This window comes from Microtus oregoni, unplaced genomic scaffold (genome assembly GCF_018167655.1).
Source record: "Microtus oregoni isolate MIOR12 unplaced genomic scaffold, Mior012 000021F_ref0000039, whole genome shotgun sequence".
Classification (NCBI taxonomy): Eukaryota; Metazoa; Chordata; class Mammalia; order Rodentia; family Cricetidae; genus Microtus; species Microtus oregoni.
In genome coordinates, this window is record NW_024543080.1 from 23,125,897 (window position 1) to 23,145,708 (window position 19,812).

General features: G+C 40.7%; 1 protein-coding gene across 2 annotated transcripts in view; it reads left to right on the forward strand.

Annotated features, from left to right (window-relative positions):
- Nucleotides 1–19,812, forward strand: part of Corin (corin, serine peptidase) — a 193,529-nt gene that overhangs the window by 165,418 nt on the left and 8,299 nt on the right. For both annotated transcript variants that reach the window (XM_041671466.1, XM_041671465.1), the window contains exons 17-19: nucleotides 4,659–4,772; nucleotides 7,370–7,419; nucleotides 7,571–7,745. In XM_041671466.1, coding sequence (XP_041527400.1) covers nucleotides 4,659–4,772; nucleotides 7,370–7,419; nucleotides 7,571–7,745 — 339 coding nt within the window. The remainder of the gene's footprint in view (nucleotides 1–4,658; nucleotides 4,773–7,369; nucleotides 7,420–7,570; nucleotides 7,746–19,812) is intronic.

A 19,812-nucleotide genomic window follows, 5' to 3' on the forward strand; every position in this document is an offset into this window, starting at 1 on the left:
TAGTATTTTCAGGAATGGCACAGCAATATTTCTTGTAGAGGCAGTTGATTAAAAAGATGTTCATGGGCTTCTTTTTTTCAGACTCGGATTCTGCTATCGATTTCTTAGAGCAAAAATGGCAGACCATAACTGTCCAAGGGGAAAGATTTGGTGTTTTGTGTTGAACATGAAAACTTACTGTCATCTGTCGGTTCTTCCAGGGTTCTCCCTGGGCTGGAAGCACAATGTTTTGCTGGTTAGACAAAGGTATAAATCAAGCTCCTGGGGTCTTTTGACAGTATATCGACTTCTACTTACAGTATCAAAAACATATGCGCATGCACTTTATGAACAATACAAATCAGAACTTATTCTGACCTCTAAATCCTTGACAAATGCAGCTTTGAGACATCTGGCATTTGAGGATAAGTTTAGGGGATGTGACCTCCCATGTCTCCTGGCTCCATAAGCTCTATCTCTACAGAACTGAGTTCATCTGGAAACTGTGTCTTGGATCTATTTGACTGGCAGAATTTCTTTATGGAATTAGCTGTAATTTGAATTTTTTGGCCTTAATCTTTTAAAGTTAATCAAAAGAAAAAATCATCCTTTTGGAGAATGTTTCTATATTTTGGGCAAAGACACCATCTATTATATTACCCAGTAGTCTCTGTGTTCCCTGCAGCTGAAAGTCCAGCCCAGGATACTGTTCTCGAGCATATTAACCCTGGATAAGTAGGTCATGGTGGTCCCAAGGTTTCAAAGAATGGCATATAATTTGCTTATCCTAAAAGCCACCCTTTCCATTCATAATTGCAATGCTTTTGCAATATTCACAAAGTTATATAGTCTATACTGTCTGATTACAAAGTGCTTTTATTAGCTTCAGCCCATTCTACCCCACCCCAAAACACATGGCTATTAGCGACCAGTTTTCATTTATTCCTCCTCCAGGACCTGACGACTACTAATCCATTTTCTGCATCTGTGGGTTTTTCTACAGAGCACATTTCCATAAGCAGAATCATATAATATCTACTATTGTTTTTCACTTTTTCCATTTAGCTTAGTGTTTTCCAGGTTCATTCGTATTGTTGATTTATGATGCTGCAATGAATTGTCACCTGTAAGCTTTTACACAAGCATACATTTCAAGTTTCTTAGGTAGTAATACTTATAACTAGAATTACTATAGCAAATGGTAACATATTTAATTTTTAAAGAGCTGCCAAACTCTTTTCCAAAGGGGCTATGTCATTTCAGACTCCTACCATCAAGGTATGAATTATGATTCCTTCATATTTTTGTCAACTCTGATTGTTAAGTAATTGTTTTGCTAGTCATCCTAGTAATGTGAAAATATTTTCACTGTGATATTGATTTGCATTTCCATAATTGCTAATAATGTTCCACACATTTGTTAAAAAATATTAGTCTTTCACTTCTGCCTTAGATTTCCAGAAAAGATAGAATTCTTTATTCCTAAGGATTCATTCTTTTCATTTTGTTGTATTAATGCTTGCTTACATATATGTCTGTGTACCATGTGTATGCTTGGTGCCCATGGAATCCAGAAGAAGGCATGGGAACCCCTAGAATTGGAGTTAACAGACGGTTGTGAGCCACCATGTGAATGCTAGGACTGACCTAGGAGTCTTCTGCAAAAGCAGCACGTGTTCATAACCACTGAGCCAACCCTCCAGCTCTAGATTTCTTTTTATTATTAATTATTTTAAAAAGTCATGTATGTGTATAATATAATATATTTTGATCACATTCATTCATCATTGCCTTCTTTTGTTTTTATTGAATGGGGAAAATCTACCCTACGTAACAATCCAAGGGTTTTTTACTTCTTGAAAAAATTGCCTACAGTACTGAGTATATGTTTGTTGGTCTAAACAGAAGCCACATGAAACAGGCCATGGAGTACCATGACCTTCACATGGCAGCTTTGGGACCTTTCTGATAGCCTTGTGGTGTATGCTTGGGGAGTTAAGTTCTTGTACATCCTAAAATCTTGTACAGCTAAATGTCTAGGTGCAAAGAAAATCTAGGCTTCAATGGGTGTGTTTGTAGTGCTTCCTAGACATTATATTTTGGGTAAAAGAGAGTACTTTCCAAAAAGGTACCCACGGGAAGAAGTTTTTTTTTTTAATTTTTTTTTTATTCTTCCATTAGACTACTGGTATCATCTTTGGGAAAAACAAAACTAAACAAAGTATTCCTGTTGTCACAAGCACATATGTTTATGTTTATGGTCACTCATGGTAAGCTCTGTCAGGAATCTGGATATGTATTAGCAAACTGGATTTCAGAGCGTGTCAGTTGAGCCTGTGAATAATTTATAAAATTAAGTGGCAACTTCTCAGCGAGGTAGAGAAAATCTCCGTTATTAACAGCAACGAACAAGGCAGGAGCTCAAGTTAATCAGATTCGCTTTCTCTCGTGTTGCATTTGGCTGAAAACAACTCATCATTAAAAATAGATCCCTACCAGTGCTTATCAAATAACAACCAGCTTCCCTGAGTTCTCCAGAAGCAAATACTGTTCAGAGCCAGCCATCCCCCTTCTCCTCTCGACCCCAGTTGTGAACCATGGAATTCAGGAGCAGGAATTTATCTTGCTCCATACAAATCTCCTAGGATATCAGCTTCTCAGAGGTTAGAGCATTGATTTGGCCATGACTGTGAATGAGAACAGGGCAAATAAGAACATGGTACAACTTCAGTGGCCTTCAGCAGTCGGCCCAAGAGGACTTGAGTTATTTCTACTCAAAATTGTTACATAGCTGCGTCTTTTCGAAATGTCACCGCACAGCTTCTGGGGATGGCTTAATTTCTGACCTTAGGTTTTCGTCATGTTGTCTTTAAAAATTACCTCCAAGTCAGCAGCAACATGCTAACTTCATCTCAAAACCATCTTTTTTTTATTATATTACAATCTAGATAGAAAGTTCATTTCTTTTATTCTAGCATTTTATAAAATATCAATCCCTATTATACTTTACCAATCTTCAAGCACCCCCTCCTTCTTCACTAGATATTAGACATTCTGGTCCGATTACTGATGTTCCAGCACTCTGAATTGCTTCCAGCTAGGGCAGCTTTCTTCCTGGAATTCTGATCACTAGACCTTCACCTAAACCCCCAACCCCATCATCATGATTCATGACTCAGCTCCTACATGGATGACTCAGACGAGCTTTCTGACTGAAGCGGCCTTCACTCTACCACATTTGATGTCGTCTTTTTTTGACGTCCTTGCTCAGGGCCCCAAATAACTTTTGAAAACAAGCTGTAGTCTATTTCTCTTACTGAAATGATAGCCTCTAATTTCTTGTTTCAATTTCCGTTTATCCTTGCTAACTCATAGTTGTCCATTTTAATGTCCACTTGAATGCATCAGCGATTTAAACTCTCTTAAAGTAACATTTGTTTTTGAGTTTCAAACCATCTGGTAGCCAGCAGTACCTGTTTGCACACGACTGGCTAACCCATTTTAGAAACATAAGTCAAGTTTAATTTTAGCATCCTCCCTTAAATTTTTTTACATTACCCCAAAGGCAGCATGCAAAGGACTGTGTAGATTCCTAATGGCAGGGCGCAGTAATCCTTTGAAATAAAATATTCCAGTTAATGACCCTGATAGGTAAATGGCAGGCAAACCATTTATCTGCATTTCCACTCTCCTTCAGAACACACTTCCCTTGCTTCTCATGTTCCTGTTTCACTATCCATTTATCCCTGGGAGACAAACTAGTGCTAACGTCTATGAATGGGACTTGACTTATTGGCCGAGGTGAAGGTACATTGATCAAAACCAGATGAAAGCCCCTCACTCCCAGGCTCTTGTGAGCAGCATGGAGATGCTTAACATTCTTCAGCAAGATCTGTTTCTGTCAGACCTGGGGGAATCTTCTTTTCTTTTCGGTCACAATATTGATTGAGTGTTTGGTTTATAGCCGTGAGGAAGCCAGTCCCCGACTTGCAGGAAAGTCAGCTGAGGGCGAGCAAACCATGACTTCATCTTCTTCTCTCCCTTGCTGCAAAAAGAAAGGGAGATGAGAAATCTAGAGCCTCCAGGTTACTTAGTTCCACAGCACCAGGTTTGGAAAGCTGGGCACATCTCTTTAGAGAGTTTCTCTGTGTAGCCCTGGTTGTTCTGGAGCTCACTCTGTAGACCAGGCTGGCCTCAGACCCATAGATCTGCTTGCCTCTGCCCCGCAAGTGTACCACCACTGCCCAGCACACTTATAATTTTAACATATTTAAGTCGTAATTGGCCTTTGATTTTCTGTATTTTGGGGCCTTGGTATGTTTCAGGATCACAATGAAGAAGAAACGAGACAGAAAGATGAACTTCATTGTTTCTGTTTGATTTCTGCTTTGTTAGGTTTTGGAAGTTTTTCAGATGTTAGAATTCTAACACCTCATCATGTTCAAATGTCGACAGAGAGACTGACTGAAGTAGCTTGGTTTTAGTTTACTTTTACTAACTCCCTCCCCATTTGCTAATCATGCTCCATTCCAAATTCTCCCAAATGAATTTCTTTTCTTGAAATACTGATTTACAATGTGAAATATATGTATTTAAAGCAAATGGGTCTTAAATGATAATAATGCCTGTACAAAGATCATTATACTTTGAATATTTACCCAGCATTTGCCTTGTATCAGAGAACACGCTGTGACTGAGCTGATCCAAGGACAGGAAAGCCAGCCCTGGCTGAGGTTGCACTCGAACTGGGAGAATCTCAATGGGACCACCTTGCAGGAGTTGCTGGTACACAGGTAAGAACAGATCCACAGCAGCCATATGTATATACATATGGAACAAGGGCTGATCAAGACTATTTTCTCTATTTTTAACATGAAAACACTCAAATTTGCCACACCAGTAAATAACTTTCACAGAACATCTGTTAATCTTTAAATGTCAACATTAATTTCCTCTTCATAGATAGGATTAACTTGGGAAAATGTCGCATTTAATTGGAACTAGTGGAACTATTAATGTATTGGGGGGAAATTTGACATCTAAGCTCAAGTCTTTAAATATCTTGTTTTGAAATGAACTCTCAAAACTGGGTTCCCTATCGTTACTATGTGGGACTGGTTAGCAGGAGGAATTAAGTGAAAATACTAAAAAGTTAGAATTTGAGAAAATAATCAACACAAAAAAACTAAAGTCATGTAGCCTTGAATGTCTTCCCCTCGTAAGTGATGACGTATTAAATAAGTTGGTCTCCTTTGATTATTGAGGCTGTAGGAGGAAAGTAAATGGAAGGAATGGATTCTTTTTAAAAGATTTGTTTTTCCTCTGTGTACCTGGGTGTGTGAGAGGATATGCATGAAAGTGTAGGTGCTCACTCATGATGCCAGAGGTGTCAGGTTCCCCGAACTCTTGGGTGACAAGCCTCCTGTTGTAAATTCTTAGTACAGAAATCAGGTCCTTAACAAGAGTACTACATGTTCTTAACTGCCAAGCCACCTCCCAGGCCTCCTCCTTTTTAAAAGATTTACTTTGATTTTTAATAAGAACATTTTGTGGTCCTGGACTTGAGGCTAAAGTTTCACGCAAGCTAAGCAAGTACTCTGCCACTGAGCTGTATTCCTAGCCCAAGGAATGAATTCTTTTAGACACTTAATGCATTGCAGGCACTATCCAGGTTTTGTTATCTAGTTGACTCATTAATTTCTTTTTTTTTTCTCTTTTTTTTTTTCTTTTTCGAGACAGGGTTTCTCTGTGGCTTTGGAGCCTGTCCTGGAACTAGCTCTGTAGACCAGGCTGTCCTCGAACTCACAGAGATCCACCTGCCTCTGCCTCCCGAGTGCTGGGATTAAAGGCGTGCGCCACCATCGCCCGGCTGACTCATTAATTTCTTACAATAAACTCCTAAATTATAATTACCTTATTTTAATAGCTGAGGAAACTAAGGGTTAGATTTAAGAATCTTTAAGCAACTATACCAAAGGCCACAGCCTATACAGAGTAAGTGATGATAAACTCAAGTTAATTTGTTTGACTTCAAAACCTAAATGCTAGGTAGATCACCTCTAAGAACCCCAAAGAAAACTAAAGGTGGCCCTTTGTCCCCCAGAAAAATCTTAAGGTTTCTATATTGGACAAACTTATTTTCAAATTTCTTAATATTTGTCAAAGGAAGTATTTTTTTCCAAATCAGTGACCTAAATCTTTCAACACAATGGTGCGCCTCTAAGCTGGGTGTGGAAAAAGCCCTTTAGACCAAATAAATGAATGAATAACCATTCACTTTGGGGGTTTGTAGACCTGGATCACTAACTAAATGTGATATTATATAGCAAGTTTAGTGCAAGGAGTGGGGTGGGCAATCTTTGTATCTTACCCAAAAGTCATAATTTTAAAAAATAAAATAATTCACAACTAATTTTTGAATGTCATTTTTGCACTATGTTCAGAGCTAGTCTCAGAAAGGGTAGAGATATAAATGAAATGAAAGAGTTGATCCCAACATATATCAATTGAGTACACTCAGAGGTTTGAAGGCAGCGTATACAATCATTTCAGATGTCAAGGGTACAAGGCTTAGACAAATAGCTCAGTTGATGAAGTGCCTGCTGTCTAAACACAAAGACCTGAATTTGGACCCCTGGTATTAATGCTAAAAAGATCTGGGAGCACACATAATCTCAGTGCCAGGGAGACAGAGACAGGAGAATCACTGGGGCTTGCTGGGTAGATGCTCTAGTCAAGTTAGTGAACTCTAAGTTCAGAGATCCTGTCTAAAAAATGTAGTGAATGACTAAGGAAGCTACCAACTAAAAATGGTCACTAGTCTCTGTATACAGAAGCATACATGTGCACATGCACCCATACAAATACATGCATATGCATGCTAGGCTACCTGGGATTATATAGAACAAACACAAGTTCACCTTTTCCTGTCACTTCTTCCTAGACCCATGGTTTAACCTTAACAGTCTGGGCAAGATGTTTTTCTAGTCTAAGTGTCCTATTCCTTTATCTTCTATTTTAAAGTGTAAAGTAATATTTTATTCTTCTCAGTCTAAATCTCAGGCTTTTTTGGGGTGGGTGTGGGGGAGCTTATCCGAAATGCTCATCCTTCACCATAGATTCTAACTATCAAATAAGATGATGTAAGAAGCTTCCTGATAAGAATTTCTCTTTCCACAAATGTGATGTCTTGTTGGGATAAATGTGTGTATTCTCCCATGGAAGGCTCTGACTATACCTGTGCCCTGAGAAGTCTTGCAGTAAGACAATTGTGCTCAGAGTCTGAACGCCCCTGAGAGTGGACCCTGTGTTGCCTGACTTTGATAACATGCTTAAAGTAAACACCAAGCATGCAATTTAATATTACAACATTTTATGTTTCCAAACCTAGGCAGTCCTGTCCAAGCAGAAGTAAGATTTCCCTTCTGTGCACCAATCAAGGTGAGACTGGTGGTTTGTCATGGGACATGGCATTAATTGAACCGTGCTGGCTCCTGGGAAACAGGACCATCTATGCATGACAACCAGAGCTCAGAATCTACTAGGTTTGGTGAGGAATGAATCACGGACTGTGGTTTCTCCTCCTTGTTAGACTGTGGCCGCCGCCCTGCTGCGCGCATGAACAAGAGGATCCTTGGGGGTCGGACTAGTCGTCCTGGGAGGTGGCCCTGGCAATGCTCTCTGCAGAGTGAACCCAGTGGACACATCTGTGGCTGTGTCCTCATTGCCAAGAAGTGGGTTCTCACGGTCGCCCACTGCTTTGAGGGGTAAGCTGGACTCTTTTATTTTTCTCTGGATCTTATTTGTTGCTTGGACATTCTCAGTGGCATATGTAACTCCTTGAAGTCAGCAGTGCAAATATCATAGTCGTTCTCCTTCCCTGGTCTCTATATGTGGAGATCTTCCTGCCCTTTTCGTCTTTTGCTCACTAATGGCCAGTTCTAAATGGTGCTTAGAATGTTTGTGCTAAGGAGGGAGGAGGAAAATGAAGAAGTTCAGTAGCCTAATTCCCACGCCCAGTTCAGCCTCTGAACATCTTAAGTGTGTTATACATATGTGAATATACATGGAAATGGTTTGTTTGGAAACTGCATAAGTTGAGATGAACAACTAGTAGGTAGTTTGGGAAGTAGAATTAAAGGTACAATATTTGCATTAGGTTTCTCAGAGTCAAAGAACCAAGACTTTGTCCCAACAATTTTCCCACAAGCTTTTGTGGGCTAGAAGTGAGGAAATCTATTTGAAGCCTTAGGAACAATGCCTGGCAGCAGCTACTAAGACTGAAGAAGTGTATGTATCTTTAAAAGCTATTGCTGTAAACATGCATTGTGCATTTCTCCCTGCCATTGTGGTCTGAGGGTGTGTGTATTTCCTGGCGTTATTCAGTCCCTTCCACACTCCCTTTCTGTGACTATCTCATCATCCTGAAGGTAACCTCATAGAGCCTGGTGAGCCTTTCTCCATGGCTCTAAACACATGCAGTTGTTCCCATGGTGACATTGTTGATTTTCACAATTTGAAATGATGCGTTGTACATTGTGAAAACTTTTCTGGCCATATACCATGGGCATCCCCCTAGGTCAGTTCTTGTGACACTGTTATATTTTTTTTGAAGCTAAGTACTATTCTGTATAGGCTTATCATGCATTTTCTCTTAGTCTCCAATTGATGAATATTTGACGTACTTTCATAATAATGCTGGGGGAACTGCTTCTTATACAAAACGTGTCTCCTATGACTGCTGTTGCTTCTAGAGGAGCGTCTGAACACACTTAGCTCCATATTAGGATTGCAGAATGTATACTTGCTTTGCTCCTTGAGGAAATTAGTAGAAGACATTTTTTAAATGAGATTATAATATAGTTCCATTACTCCCTTTTCTCCCTCTGGATTCATTTATATACCCACCCTAACTCTATTTCAAATACATGGCTTCTTTTCTTTTACTTGTTCTTATACACACACATGCACATATACACACATGCACACACTTGCACACACACACACACACACACACACACTCCTAAATACATAAATAAAACTTGCTTAGTCTACAGTGTTACCTGTATTTATATGTTTTTGGCACTGACAGTTTAATATTGGATAGTTAATTGGTGTGCTCTTCCCTAGGGAACACTATTTCTCCCATTCTCAGCATTTCTTAGTTGCCTATAATTTCCCTCTCTAGATGTGGTGGTTTGAGTAGATATGGTCCTCATAGACTCATGTGTTTGAATTCTTGGCCATAGGAAGTGGCACTACTAGGAGATATGGCCTTGTTGGAGGAAGTGTTTCACTGTCGAGGCAGGCTTTGGGGTCTGCTCAAGCCATTCCCAGTGAGACAGATTCCTTCTATTGCCTGAAGATCAAGATGTAGAACTTTCAGCTCCTTCTCTAGCACCATGTCTGCCTGCACACAGCCATGTCATGCAACATGGTAATGGACGAAACCTCTAAAACGCTAAGCCACTCCCAGTTAAATGTTTTTCTTTACAAGAATTGTCGTGGCCATGGTGTCTCTTCACAGCAAGACTCTGACTAAGACACTAGGGTTGAGGTCTCCTGAACTCCTCCACCTCCCATCCACGTCAGCATGTTTATTAGTGTTGCCACTGCTCAGGTCATTAGTCAGCCATACTTAGGAGACTTCATGGGTATAACTTCTCTGGCATTTCTAAGAGACACAATCCCATAGCAATTCCCTGATTTTCTGACTCTTACAATCTCTCTGCCCCCTATTCTACAATGATCCCTGAGCCCTTGGTGAATGAGTTATACTGTGTTGAAATAGGAGCGGTGGGGCTGCCTCCCCGGCACCCGGCCGCCCCCACGGCTAGCTTTACCCAAAATAATTACATGGAAACTGTATTCTTTTAAACACCGCTTGGCCCATTTCTATCTAGCCTCTTCTAGGCTAGCTCTCGCACCTGGACTAGCCCATTTCTAATAATCTGCTGTAGCCCACGAGCTGGCTTACCAGGAATGATCTGCCTGGAGTGGGAGAATCATGGCGACTCACTGACTCAGCTTCTTTCTCCCAGCCTTCTGTTCTGTTTACTCCGCCTACCTATGTTTTAACCTATGAGGGCCAGCCAAGCAGTTTCTTTATTACTTAACCAATGAAATCAACAGATTGATATATGACACTCCTACATCAATACTGTAGATGTGTCAGTTGAGGCTGGGTTCCACAACTCTGCGTTTGTTTGCTTGTAGTTTTCTGTAATGGTCCCTGTCTGTTGCAAAGAGAGGTTTCCTGGATGAGGTACGAGAAAGACACTTATTTGTCTGTAGAAGAACAAAGCTTTAGAATGTAGTTAGGGTTTGTGCTGGTTTAGAAAAGAGGTGGCTCTAAGTTTTCCTCCAAGATTTATAACTTCGCTAGTCCTAAATAGTTGACTGGGTTTCCAGGACCAGGCATGATTTCTCTCATGTTGAATGGGTCTTCAGTCCCATCAGAGAGCTGTTGGTTACTGCCACAGGTTGTGTACTACGATGGTACCCTTAGAGCTCTTGTCCCTCACTGGACATTGCTGTGGTTCACAGGTAGGTAGGACTGTTGATTGTCTTCCTTCTGTAGAGATTCTCATGTCACTTTCTGATATTACAAAAGCTAATCTTTCAAGTCAGATCCAGAACAAAGCCCTATGAGTATGCCTGAAGCACATGGTCGTCAACCTCTGGGGTTGGGGGATTAACTAAGGGCAATAAAGTTTTGGGAATCTTGTGGACAGCCCTGATCAAGAAAGATGACAGACATTTAAACTTGTATTCTTTTTTGTCAGTGTCTTCTTTTATTATTATTTTTTTATTTTTTCCTTTTTTTATTGATTTTTTTGAGCTCAATATTTTTCTCTGCTCCCCTCCCTGCCTAATCCTCTCCACCCTCCAACCCTCCCCCAAGGTCCACATGCTCCCAATTTACTCAGGAGATCTTGTCTTTTTTTACTTTCTGCTTCCCATGTAGATTAGATCTATGTAAATCTCTTTCAGTGTCCTCATTGTTGTCTAAAATTCTCTAGGACTGTGGTTTGTAGGCTTGTTTCCTTTGCTTTATGTTTAAAAACCACCTATGAATGAGTACATGTGATAATTGTCTTTCTATGTCTGGGTTACCTCACTCAAAATAATGTTTTCTAGCTCCATCCATTTTCCTGCAAAATTCAAGATGTCGTTATTTTTTCTGCTGTATAGTACTCCATTGTGTATATGTGCCACATTTTCCTTATCCATTCTTCAGTCGAGGGGCATTTAGGTTGTTTCCAGCTTCTGGCTATGATAAACTATGCTGCTATGAACATAGTTGAGCACGTGTTTTTGTGGCACGATTGAGCATCCTTTGGATATATACCCAAAAGTGGTATTACTGGGTCTTGAGGAAGGTTGTTTCTAATTTTCTGAGAAATCGCCACACTGACACCCAAAGGAGTTGTACCAGTTTGCATTCCCACTAGCAATGAAGAAGTATTCCCTTTTCCCTACAACTTCTCCAGCATAAATTGTCATCAATATTTGGTGTGGGAGAATTGTCTGTATTATGTCAATCATGTTTTAAATAAATGCTGATTGGCCAGGCAGGAAGTATAGGTGGGTCAACCAGACAGGAAGTAGAGGCAGGGCGATGAGGATAGGAGTATTCTGGGAGCTCCCTCCCCAGTCCTTTCCAGATCACTGAAGAAGCAGGATGTGACCTGCCCTGCTGGGTAGCTAACGTAGATAAGAATAATGGGTCAATATAAGTTATAAGAGCTAATACAAAGTCTGAGCTAATGGGCCAATCAGTTTATCATTAATGCAGACTCTCTGTGTGATTTTCTTTGGGGCTTACCCGCTGTGGGAACTGGGCAGGACATAAACCCCAATAAACTGGCCCCCATGTTACAAGTGTTTTTGATCTTGGCCATTATGACATGTGTAAGATGCAATCTCAGAGTTGTTTTGATTTGCATTTCTCTGATGGCTAAGGATGTTGAACATTTCCTTAAGTGTTTTTCAGCCATTTTAGATTCCTCTGTTGAGAGTTCTCTGTTTAGGTCTGTACCCCATTTTTTTTTATTGGATTATGTGTTCTTTTGGTGACCAATTTCTTGAGTTCTTTCTATATTTTAGAGATTAGACCTTTGTCTGATGTGGGGTTAGTGAAGATATTTTCTCATTCTGTAGGCTGTCGTTTTGTCTTGTTGACCATGTCCTTTGCTTTACAGAAGCTTTTCAGTTTCAGGAGGTCCCATTTATTAATTGTTTCTCTCTGTGTCTGTGCTGCTGGGGTTCTATTTAGGAAGTGGTCTCCAGTGCCCATGCGTTCAAGTGTATTTCCCACTTTCTCTTCTATAAGGTTCAGTGTGGCTGGCTTTATGATGAGGTCTTTGATTCATTTGGACTTGAGTTTTGTGCATGGTGATAGATATGGGTCTATTTTCATTCTTCTATGTATTGATATCTAGTTAAACATGTATTCTGAATACTTGACAAGTGTTGGTAAGATGAAAAATATGTGATAAAATTTGATGACTCTATTGGGGAAAAATATAAGTATCAAATCAGTACCTTTTCTTCTCTTGAGAATTTTCATATGTGAGACCCAAAATGATTAGAGGAGTCTCCAGAGTATGTCTGGAAACACACTGTGATGTTATTGCTCTAGAAGATGCCAGATGTTTCCAGATGTCTTTTCCAGCTCTGATTCGTAGCCCACAGTAAGCAGAAGAATACACTAGCAAAGCACATACATCAGTGGTGATTACCTAAATGAACCCACGGCTCTTCAAGGGAGCAGCTCTCCTGATGGGTTTATTAATCCAAGTTTATGGACAGCTCTTGTCATTCCCACACATGCTGTCCAAGTTTCCTCTTGTACTGGAGGATCCGTACAGCGAGGAGGGAAGCTTGCAAGGCGTATGTTTATAATTCATGACATGAAGATGGTACCAAAAACCTTGGAGAAATTTTGTGGAATACAAAATTTTACAACTGTCAAGAGGGGCCTGCTCATCTGCACAAGGTTAGAGACTGCCAAACTTCAAGCTTTTGCTTGACTATGTGCTCATAGCCTAATTCTGCTTTATGGTCTCTCCAGTGGCACCACAGCCTTTCAGAATGTTTAATTGTCAGGCACATTCTCTGCTGGGGCCATCAGTTGCTGCAATTATTGGGATTTTACTTCATAGCCTGATCCCCTGCTTTGGCAAGGCATAACATGCTCCATCTGTGGGCCTTTTCATCCTGCCTCTTTTAATTACGTTTGCGGGAAAGAAAAGACAATTTGCCTTGCATTTCCACGGAGAGGTATTTAAAATTACCAAATAACAATTAAAACCATGAGACACTAAGTTGCGCAGATCAAGCCCCATATGCCCCAATACCAGTTCCGCTTCAAAGGCTGTGAGGAGGAAAACAAGTTTGACATCCAGTGATGACCTAGCAGGCAATTCCCTCCCTTCTTCCACCCTTGAAAAACTGGAGGATGAACTTCTTGGGCCAACCCACAGTGAGGAATGATCAAAGCTTCCGATTGTTTTCCGGGGAACTTGTATGCTAAGCTGTGCATCCCCAAACTTTAACTCTATCATGTCACGTGTGTCTTGATTTCTACCACCCCAGCCAGTCCAGAATTTTGGTTGTGCGTCTGCCTTTCTGCCCATATTACCGAGCATCCTTTCTCTTCCCTCGACATTTAGAGTCCCACAGGTCCAAAGAACATCTGTGCTTTGACAGGATCTTCAACATTTTCAGCCCTGGATCTTTCTGCCAGATACAGCAGGAAGGCCTGCAAGGTAAAGGGCCCATTTTGTCATTCCTTCTTTTGTGTACTTAAGAAAGACACAAAGCACAACTCAAAACAAAAGAAAACGAGGGAGAGGATGATGATGATATGTCTGACTCTCAGCATTATTTGGATCTTTAATAATCCCTGAGAATTTTTCCATCTAAGTCAGGGAAACCCCTCTTAATTGTCACAGAACAAATCAGACCCTTAATGTCCTAGCTCTCCTGATCTGAAGGTTTTATAATTCACCCAGAAAGGGAATTCTTGAGGGCTGTGATGTGTCCTCAGGATTGCCCCTTCATCTTGGTGCTTATGAACTAGGTCAGTCATTCACAATTTATTTTTCCATTTCATCTTCTGGCAGGATTTGACGCATTCCCATCAGTATAAGTGTTCATGATCACAGAAATTCTCGGCTCTGGCCTCACACCTCCCCTGTGTGACTATTCTCAGCATTATTAAAGCGTATGCAAATGTGGCTTTGAAAACTTCTGGGTGACTGGAACCTGGCTCCATGCTCCCCACTGCCCTGTCTCCTATAGAGTTATTCCAATCTCTTCTCTAGAACAACAACAACAACAAAGTCTATGATATAGATAGGAGTTGGCCTGAATTACCAACCAATCACCATAGTTTCTGAAGCTTCCTTTCTACTTTTGACTGTTGATTAAAAGGAAGCTTTAGGCAAATTAAGTTTGGCAAAGTTTTATCAGAAGAAGAGTGACTGGGCATTGGGAAGCCTTCAGAAGCAGAAGAGATAGAGATTTACTGTTTCCAGTGCCATTGCTTCCTATTCCAGCACACCACACCTGGGACGGAAGGTTGCCCATTGCTGGAGAACATTAGCACCTGACTGCTAATGGAGCTCATGCCACATGTATGACCCTGAACCTCACATCAGCATCTAACTAATGCAGTGGACACCTTTACAGTAAAGTCTCTTTTCACCCAAAGAGACAGTAATTATTTGACACTTTTATCTCAACAAATCTCCATTATCCTCTACTGATATTACCTATATATCCTGAATAATATAGATATCATTCTATCGTATCTTTCATCTTGTCTTATCCCCAGTACCAAGAATTTCCTTGTGTCTCTGGTCTTTTTTTTTTTTTTTTTTTTTTTGATTTTTCAAGACAGGGTTTCTCCGTAGCTTTGATGCCTGTCCTGGAACTAGCTCTTGTAGACCAGGCTGGCCTCGAACTCACAGAGATCCACCTGCCTCTGCCTCCCAAGTGCTGGGATTAAAGGCGTGCACCACCACCGCCTGGCTGTGTGTCTGGTCTTATTTCCTGCTTTGCCTTTATTTGTGGTGGGTGATGCGCCCCTTCTGATTAAGAACAATCGTGTTCCTTCGCCCTTCATAGACTTTACTCCTGACAGTACCATTCCTCCACGCATCAGTTTATCCCTGGGAGCTGCTTAGTTCCTTTCACATCTGTGCCTCAACACCACTGACTTAAAAGCCCCTCTCTTTCCTTCATTTCCATCCTCACTGTTGCTCCATTTTGATCACTGTCCACCGGAAGACTCCTAAAATATCTGCTATAGTTATCCTGTCTAGCTAAGAAATGATGCTTACTGGAGCTTGGTAATGCATGCACCTTGCCAAATCAGTAGGGAGTTTTCAGTTTTAGTGATCAGCTAGAAGATCAGTAGTCTCTCGCCAACTCTTCCCAAATACTGAACTGCATATCCATTCAGTGGATAAAGCACACACGCTCAATCAGATAGGAGATGAATTTTACGGATATTATCTGCAAATCATTTTCGAATGGAGCGGTGGAAGCAGTGAGAGTTGTAGGCAGGAGGCTCTGCTTGGCTGTGGTTATCTATTACGATGAAATGAGCTGTAACCGACAGCGCTTTCCATGGAGGAGCCATTTTCATTTCCTACGTGTTTCTTTTGAAACACACTCCTACTCGTTTCATGGCTGGGACTTTTGATAACGGCTGTAGTTTCACGTCACTCTGTGATAGGCTCCAATTTCACAGTGCTCAAGTCCACATGTAGTCAAACGTTAAGTGTTCCGATGATTCTTGCTCCCCGCCCATTTATTGTGACCACTTGTGATGGTAGAATACAGACGGTGAATGCTACTGTTTCTACTTAGCTGTACTGGCTTTGGGATTGTGCGGCTCCATTATAATACCTATCTTTTCCTTTCTTCCCTCCTTCCTTCCTTCTCTTCATTTTCTATTTCTTCTTTTGTCCATCCTTCCCATCTCAAAATCTTCTCAAATCTAATTGCTAAAGGTCACACACACACACACACACACACACACACACACACACACATTTGCTTAAGCCCTTCTGTAGTTTTTCTGGGCCCTTGCCCTACAGAGCGCTCTACTTTCTGTAATTTCATCCCTGGTGGCTGACTCCCATCACACCTGGAGGTATCTGCCTCTATAATCTGCTATCACATTACTTATGAAGTTTCCATCCACCTGATAAGCGTTTCTTCCCTAGTTCCTCAGTTGATGTCTATGGATGCTACTCATTGCTTCAAAGCTCAATAAAAAATGTGTGGTGTAGGTGTTCCAATTGCCAGCATTCTGACCCCATTAGTTATGGTCACTATCTGTGACTTATGCAACTTTCCATTAAGTATTTCTATCTACCTCTCATTTCTCTTTGGCTTGAAATGTTCTCTCAGTGGATTGGAGCTTGCCAAGTGAAGTAGGCTGGCAAGCAAACCCCAGGGGTCCTCTGTCTTCCCCTTCCCAGCTGAGTTTACAAATGCGCATGACCACTCTTCTTCCCAGTGATAGTTCTAGGGATCTAATTCAGATCCTTGTGCTTATAAAGCAAGCACTTTGCCATCAGAGCAATTCTCTCAGCTCCTGGATCCGGAGAACTTTGGCCTGACTATCACTAAAGATGGGGCAGGACTCTTTGATGCTGTTTTGGGGTTTGGCATCCAAATGGGAAGTACTCTTCTTTATGCTGTGGATTTTAAGGTCATGTACTTGGCTCTTTGTATCCCGATGTCCCCCATTAAATTTATAACCATGTCCTGTTTATCCATGTAGCCTAGAACTCTGCCCCATCTTCTTCCTCCTAGAGACAGGTCTGTCTCTGCCCTCATTCCTGTCTCCCTTTTCTAGCACACACTCAATATGTTCATACCATGGAAAACATAGTGTGAAAAATGATTGGTCTACATAATGAAATAAGTCTGCCATTTATACACATCTCTTTGACCTCAAAAAACCCTTATTTGCTTTATTAGTTCTCTTTTTCCATGGCTGCGAAGGAAAAATATTGAGAAGCACTTTAAATTCCATATCATGTGCATAACAAAACAGAAAGGGATAATTCTGTCTACCGTTTCCTTTTCTTGCTCTTGGATATTAATACTGTGAGAATAGTCGGCTGTGTAGCAAGACTACTGAATGTAAATTAATAACAGTTTTTGGTTTTACTGACCCCCACATTTTACTGTTAGGTTTAAATTAACCCCAATATAATTAATTAAGTACTTAATTTGATGTTATTTCATTTTATTGCAAATAATTAAGAATACTTAATTACTTTAAATATTGCTTATGACAAAAGCAGAAGGTGAATTGTTGTGGTAGTTAGAACTTAGTCATTGTGGTTCTGGGGAAAAAAGCTTCTAATGAGGCAATTAATAAATCAATCTGAAAAAATATTACTGATTTCAGATATCTTAAACAGCGAAATTCCATGAGAATGTGGTATTTCCTCAATGGTCATGTAGACTTACTCCTGTAGACTAGGAAAAAATGGAACAAAAGGGTGGATAAAAGGAGGAAAGCAGAAAAGAGGAAAAGTGCACACTTTAAGTGACAGAAATATGTAATGAAACATAATTTTGTAGCATTATCTTGTCATGCCCATGACATAACACTTCCTCCAACTTATTATAGTCATTTCATGAACTAAGCATCTTCACTCAATCCTATAATTCATATAGGCAGAAGCCTTGCCTTTTTGCTTGTTGTGCTGTCTAGTATAGTGCTTGACTTTGAAACATTGCAATTTATCTGTATTTATTGAATCCATGACATCATTTTATAGATTTGGCATTATTTTCTTTAAAACAAATTTTGAAAGTACAGAATGTGTGACTGTAGAGAGCTGTTTAGTGGAGTTAGGGCCAAGGATCTAATGGTGCTGAACTACGCTTGAAGGTCAAAATCGACAGCCTGTCCCATGCTGAGTTCCAGCTTTGATTTCCTCTCAAGTGATATGGGGGAGATGTCTAGGGAATTGATACTTCAATAGCTCTCCAAATAATTCCATGTTTACCCTTACATGACAGAAGAAATCGATCTACTCTACCTGATTAGACCAGAAGTTTGTGAGTGAGGAAGACTGGAAGAATGGTTAGTTCTTTGTACCATAGTATAAGGGCATGCGCACACAAAGGACAATCCCTTAACACTATGAGCCAACAAATAGCCACATCTTTGGCCGTCATTACTCAGGACAACTAGGGTCTGTAAAAATAGGAGAGCATGAGTGCCTAAAAACGACTTTGACTTTGTTTACATGTTTGGAGTCTACTAATGATGCGTCAGAATAATTTAGAATAAGTACTTGTTCACAAGTGACTTCTAGAACCCACTCTTTGTCTGGCCCTGGAAGGCCAAATAGATAAATCAATGAGTAAAACCAATAAAGTCCCAGTTAGAGTTGGAATCCAAAATGTGCCCCCTTTTCTGGTTATTTATTTATTTTTTGTCAACTTGACACAAGTTAGAGTTATCTTGGAAGAGGGACCTCAGTTGAGAAAATTCCACCATTAGATTGTTGTAGAGCATTTTTTTTCAGTTAATGATTGATGTGGGAAGGCCCAGCCCATTGTAGGTAGAGCCACGCCTAGGCAGGCTGCCCTGAGTAGTAGAAGAAAGTGAGCTGAGGAAGTCATGGAGAACAAACCAGTAAGCATTGTTCCTCTGTGGCACTGTTTCAGTTCCTGCCTCCAGGTTCCCACCTTGAGTTCCTGCTTTGGCTTCCTTTCTTCAATGGACTGTGACCAGAATTTAGGCCAAATGAACTCTTTCTTTCCTGGGTTGATTTTGGTCATGGCCTCTATACAGCAATTAAGCTAATCAACACCCCCCCCCCCCAACATTTGTGCTCCAGCTGGTGGTACTATATTTGAAGGCTATGGACTCATTAGGAGTTAGGGTCTAGAAGTGCGTGGGGCTTTGACGTTTATAACCTGGCCACTGGTTGCTTTCTGAGCTTCCAAAATGTGAAGAGCTTTTCCATATACACACACGTTTACGACCATGCCTTCTCTACCATGGTGGACTGAAATCCTCTGAAACTGTGAATCAAAACAAATCTTTCTTTGTTTGGTTAAGATGTGTGTGTGGTGTGGTCACATCTATGTGAAAGTGCTAACACAGTTCTTGTTTTCACTGATATAAAACTCTGTGGGGTGGGAGAGGGCAAGACAGGGATTAGACAGATAGATATATTATCATAAAATGTCATTGATATCCATGAGGATCACGAGAAGGAAATCAGAGCAGGTTCGTGAGCAGAGAACAATAGAGTAGGTAGAGTAGCAAGATGTGGGGCCTACAGTGAAAGCAGGAGTGAGGAGAACTTTCTGACGCCTGAAGTACTGGGTTCACGAGGGAAATGATTCAGTTAGTCACCGGTGCTTGCAAGCATTTCATTCCTGAAAGTAAATTCTGAAAGCTTAAACTTCATCAGTCATGTGGACGACTTTTGATCATCTTGGCCATTATCAAGCATCCAGGTGAGTGTGTTTACCAGACAGCTGGATCAAGTTTGTGACTCAGGTCAGAGAATTTAGCTCATGGCCTACATTTAGGAGTCACCAAAGTACGTATGTTTAAAAGTATGGAGTTATAGGAAGTCACGGGAGTGTGGTGTGCATAGAGAATGCAGAGGAAGAGTCCCGGAGCACGTCAGCATTGTCACTAAGAGTGTGGGAGAAGGACCTAGAAGAAAAAACAGGCAAGGGGGCAGGGAGCAACACATGAGGTTGGGGAAATTTCCACAGAGTGGTAAGATCTGTAAACCTGGGGGTGAAGGTTAATTTTAAGGTAAAATT